The sequence below is a fragment of the Carlito syrichta genome, unplaced genomic scaffold (assembly GCF_000164805.1).
Source record: "Carlito syrichta isolate Samal-C Ts95f unplaced genomic scaffold, Tarsius_syrichta-2.0.1 Scaffold308079, whole genome shotgun sequence".
NCBI lineage: Eukaryota > Metazoa > Chordata > Mammalia > Primates > Tarsiidae > Carlito > Carlito syrichta.
In genome coordinates this window covers 418662-423488 of record NW_007252175.1, presented here as the reverse complement: position 1 = coordinate 423488, position 4827 = coordinate 418662, and the positions used below count along the sequence as shown (strand labels likewise).

Genomic DNA, 4827 nt, shown 5'->3' with positions numbered 1-4827 from the left:
TACAATAAATCAAAAATTAGCCAGGTGTGGTAGCGCGTGCCTGTAATTCCAGCTACTGGAAGGCTGAGGTGGAAGGATCGCCGGAGCCCAGCAGGTCGAGGCTGCAGTAGCCGGGAGCGGCCACTGCACTCCAGCCTGGGCGACAGAGTGAGACTCCAACTCAAAAAAAACCAACAACAAAACAAAACTGGACAGTGACATGATCTGCTTTTAAAAAAAATATTTTTCTAGCTAATATATAAAGAATGAATTGAAAGAAGGTAAGAGAAGTAGACTCAAGTCATTCTTTTATTCAACAAATATTAGAAAGTTTATGGAGTAACAATTATTGTGGCAGACACTATTCTAGATACTAGGGATACAGCTAAAAACAGTACGGACAAGGTCTTCTGCTCTGGAGTACACTTTAGAGTGGTGAACACACACTATCCGCCCCCTTCAACATTTGACAATTTCTTCCACTCTGATAAATATTTTCTATTAGCATACAAATTTTAGTATCTCCTATCTTTAAACAAACATCAAACAAAAATCTATCCTTTAACTTTTTATTCCCCTCTAGTCACCATCCCATTTTGCTACTCCCAAACCCAAAAAATGTCTAAAGAACAACTCTGTGGTACTATCACCTCCAGTTAACATCTCAACTCACTATATTCAAGTTTCTCTTCTTTACCCTACTATGACTGCTCTTGTTTATGTCACCACGCTACCATCTTTAAGGTAAATGCTCACTTCTCCCTCCCTCATCTTATTTAAGCTTTCTGGAATACTGACACTGATCATTAGGACTCCTTCTAAAAATACTCTTGGTTTCTGTGGCACAACTCTTCAGGTTTTCTACCTTGCTGGCCTCTCCTTCTCAGTCTAATTAGAGGATGATATTGTATAGGGAAGATAAAGGGCATGAATTTCTAGAGCTAGCTCTGAAGAGAAGTTGTGTTTGGGATATGGAAGACAGACATTGGAAGACTCACCTTTCTCATGCAGACTAGAAAACCAATCAGTATTTCACATGAGAAATGATGGTGGCTTAAACTAGAGTGCTAACCATGGAGATAAAGGGAAATAATGGACTTAGTGCTATTTTAGAAACAAGACCAAAAGGACTTTGGGACGGACTGGATATGGAGACCAAGGGAAAAGGAGAAACATGGTTTCTTCCATGAGAAACTGGTAGAATTATGGAGCTATTCAATAAAGTTTTGAGGGGCAAAAAAGGTTTGAGCTAGAATAAAGTTTATGATCCAATAAAAACTAGTGAACATGACCTAAAAATCACCTAGAAGATGATCTCATTTGATGCCTTTCCATGAAATTACTACCTGGAAGAGGTTATGTGATTCACCCAGCCACACAGACAACTGGTGATACAGCTGGAAACAGAACACAGGTCTCCTAGAATCCTGCTGAAAGGCCACAATCAGCATCTGGCAAGATGACCATAACTCACAAACTAGCTGAGCCTCTAGCACTTTAGACCTCTTCTTCCTCTGGCCAACGCAATAAAAAATTTTTAATAGTATTTTGGGGTATTGAATATACAGTTAAGCAAATTATGAACTACATGTTTACATTTCCTTTTTAAAAAGTGAGAGAGAGGCAGAAAGAATATAAAAATCAGTGTTACTCCTGAGAATAAAACCTATTGTAAAAGCCAATTAATAACATGTACTCATGTTGTAAAAGTTAAGGCAGACATAAAATTCTCTCAAGTAATTTACATTCTCATTTGCAAGATAACACATGTGCAAATCATTCAGGACAATAGGAGAGATATCATAAGGCAGGACTAGAATAACTACCAAATGAATTATAGAAACAATACTATTTTGAAAAAAGGTACCCTGGAGTAGGCCTTAAGAGAAGGTAAGACTTGAAGTTCAACCTTGTCAGCCCTTGAGGGATGACAAGGTTTTAAAAAGTAAATAGAGAAGCTAGTTAAATCAAACAGACCTACGAAGAGTGTTCTCTAAGGTACTAGGCTTGGGGCTTGTGGTAGGAAGTGGGGAGCATTAGCTATTTTTTTTTTGAGTTGGAGTCTCACTCTGCCACCCAGACTGGAGTGCAGTGGCCGCTCCTGGCCACTGCAACCTTGACCTACGGGGCTCCGGTGATCCTTCCGCCTCAGCCGTCTGAGTAGCCGGAATGACAGGAACGTGCTACCATGACCGGCTGATTTTTTGATTTATTGTAGAGATGAGGTCTTGCCAAGTTGCCCAGGCGGGTCTCGAACCCGCGGGATCAGGCAATCCACTCACCTTAGCCTCCCAAAGGCGTGGGATTACAGACTGACTGAGCCACCGATCCCGGCTAGCATTAGCTATTTTAAACTAGGTGGGCAGAGAGAGTCTCTTTGGTGTGAGATTTGAGCTTGAATGATACAGAGGAATGAGGAATGCATTGATGGGAGGAGAGAGGAAGAACATTCTAGCCAGAAAGAACTAGTACAAATGACTCCATTACTTGCCTGTATATTAGGCTCCATAGGTGTAAAACACAGAGATCTTGTTCAATGGTAAAAGAACGGAATATAAATTTCTAAACCTAAATTTAAATAATTCCACAAACTTCTTTCTGAGCTGTTTCTCCATCAGTAATTACTGCCCAGAAGAACATGCAAGATAATGTACTTGGAAGTGTTTAGAAAGAGAAAACATATCATAGTTATAACAATCAGTTCAAACAGATAGGAAAGACGTTCTAATATGATACTTACATACATAACGTTAAACATGGAAAACTGAGTTATGATCACTGCTAATATTAGTAGAGTTCCTTTTCACCTTACCGATCTTTACATTTTTTCTTACTGTTGCTTTTTATGTATACGCTTCATCTGCCTTGCCAGATTGTAAGCTCCCTGAAGGTTGTAAGCAGCAGATCTTAAAGGTGGCACCTGACGCAGGCTTTTAGTAAATACTCGCTAAATTGATACATTAAGCCAGTAATTCATTCCACTGTCCTTTGAGGATTTGCATGTGTGTGTGTGTGTGTTCAAAATCCCATCTACTCGCAAAGGCTTAGAGGGGGCTTATGATATCACGAAAAGTTAATGGGAAAAAATGCAGATTAAAAACAGAACAGAACCCATCTTAAAAAGGATAGCAGTGATGGGCAAGGAGCCGTGTTAATTACTACTACGAGCTTTGGCTGCTATTTCTCCCTGCAGCGGGGAAAGTTAGAAGGGAATAGGCTGAATCCCCACAGCAGGGCACTTGGATCGACCACCAAGTTAGGCATCCACAGTCATCTGCAGAGACCAACTTCTCTCCGGACCGAAAGCAGAAGACTTTGATGGGGCAGGCGCTTTCAGAAAGGGGCAACAGCCGTCGGCACGGAACAACGATGGAAAGAGACATACGCCCTACAGGACCCTTCACAGAGTCAGAGAAAACGCATCACCGAGCAGAGGCACAGAGTCCATCTGAAGGGCGGCAGAAGTGACACACGCGGTTCCGCTGCCGTCCCAGCAAGGACCTCGGCTATGATGCCACCACGGATGCCTCAACAAGAGCATCCTGCGAGGTTCGCTCCCTAGTGCTCTAGCCCCGGCTTGGCAATCGCACAGCACCTGGATCGCCTCTTCTCCGCAACAGCCGGGCAGCACTGGCCCAGCTGCTCGCTGGCAGCCTCGGACTCGGGCGGGGTGGACGGCCCGCCCCGGGGGCAGGGTCTTCGCTCGGCCCTCGGACGGAGGGGTTCGGGGTAGGCGGCTGCCAAGCGCAGGCGATGTCCCGTGTAAGGGTGGGTCTCTGGCCGGCGGGGCTGGGGTGTAGGGAGGCAGGCAACTCGGGGCTGCCGCCTTGCACAACTCCAGGGGGGCCCCACGGCCGACACCCCCTGCCCCCCAGCCGCGGTCACCTCTCCTGCACCCGGACACGAAGGAGCGGGAGAAGCAGCTGGGAAGGCCAAGGAAAGCCCCTGCGCTGGGGATCCCAGGGGGCCAACCCCAGTCCCCGGGAATAAGGCGCTACCATCCCACTCCTCGCTCGGACCCCGGAGCTCACCCACCTGCCACGGCAGTCTCCGAAGTCTCCACCCCGGTCTCCCGGCCTCCAGAGGACTGGTTGCGATTGGCTTGCGCCGCTGTCTTGTTAACGCTCCCCCAAGCGTGAGTGGCGCAACTGTCGGGCTCCCGGCCTTGGTCCCGCCCTCCGCTCGCCGCCGAGGCCACGCCCCCGCGTGACGTCACACAATGCCGCAGAGCGCCGAGGCGGGTCTCCGTCTCCGCCCCCAGCCGCTTTCTCCGAGCGGGCGGGCGGCCGCGTTGGGGACCGGGCTGCGAGGAGGGCCCCCCCCGGGGCGGGGCGCGCGACGAGGCCGGTGACGTCACAACGCCCCGCCCCGTGCGCGCAGACGCCGGGACGAAGGGGGTGTGGCCACGCCAGCGTCCGCGCGCCATCGGGCCCGAAGTGGCGGCGAGGTCCGTCTTCCCTGTGCATGGTTTTCCCCGCCAAGCGGTTGTGCTTGGTGCCATCCATGGAGGGCGTGCGCTGGGCCTTTTCCTGCGGCACTTGGCTGCCCAGCCGGGCCGAGTGGCTGCTGGCGGTGCGATCGATCCAGCCCGAGGAGAAGGAGCGCATCGGCCAGTTCGTCTTTGCCCGCGACGCGAAGGCAGCCATGGTACTGCGGGTCTCTCTCGGGGCCTGGAGCCGCGGAGGCGGAGGTTGGGGGAGGTGGATCGGTTAGCGATCTACCCCTTCCCCCTCAAACTGCAAGTATCAATAAATTAACCCTCTTCCCCCTTCTTAACGCTCACTATCCAACACTCCCTGATTTCTTGGATTGAGTTACTTTTGAGGCATGCGGTTAGCACATGTGCAA

The 4827-nt window shown here is 48.9% G+C and overlaps 2 protein-coding genes across 3 annotated transcripts in view; one reads left to right on the top strand and one right to left on the bottom strand.

Moving 5' to 3' along the window:
* Positions 1 to 4138, bottom strand: part of KBTBD3 (kelch repeat and BTB domain containing 3) — a 21593-nt gene extending 17455 nt beyond the window's left edge. Inside the window, exon 1 of the mRNA XM_008064827.1 lies at positions 4015 to 4138. The gene's annotated coding sequence lies outside the window, so the exon portion shown is untranslated. The remainder of the gene's footprint in view (positions 1 to 4014) is intronic.
* Positions 4139 to 4221: 83 nt separating this feature from the next.
* The window catches only part of AASDHPPT (aminoadipate-semialdehyde dehydrogenase-phosphopantetheinyl transferase), a 30412-nt gene continuing 29806 nt past the window's right edge, over positions 4222 to 4827 (top strand). For both annotated transcript variants that reach the window (XR_002482357.1, XM_008064826.2), the window contains exon 1: positions 4222 to 4626. Coding sequence is in view for 1 of the 2 variants with exons in the window: in XM_008064826.2 (XP_008063017.1) it covers positions 4444 to 4626 (183 nt within the window). In the remaining variant the exon portion in view is untranslated. The remainder of the gene's footprint in view (positions 4627 to 4827) is intronic.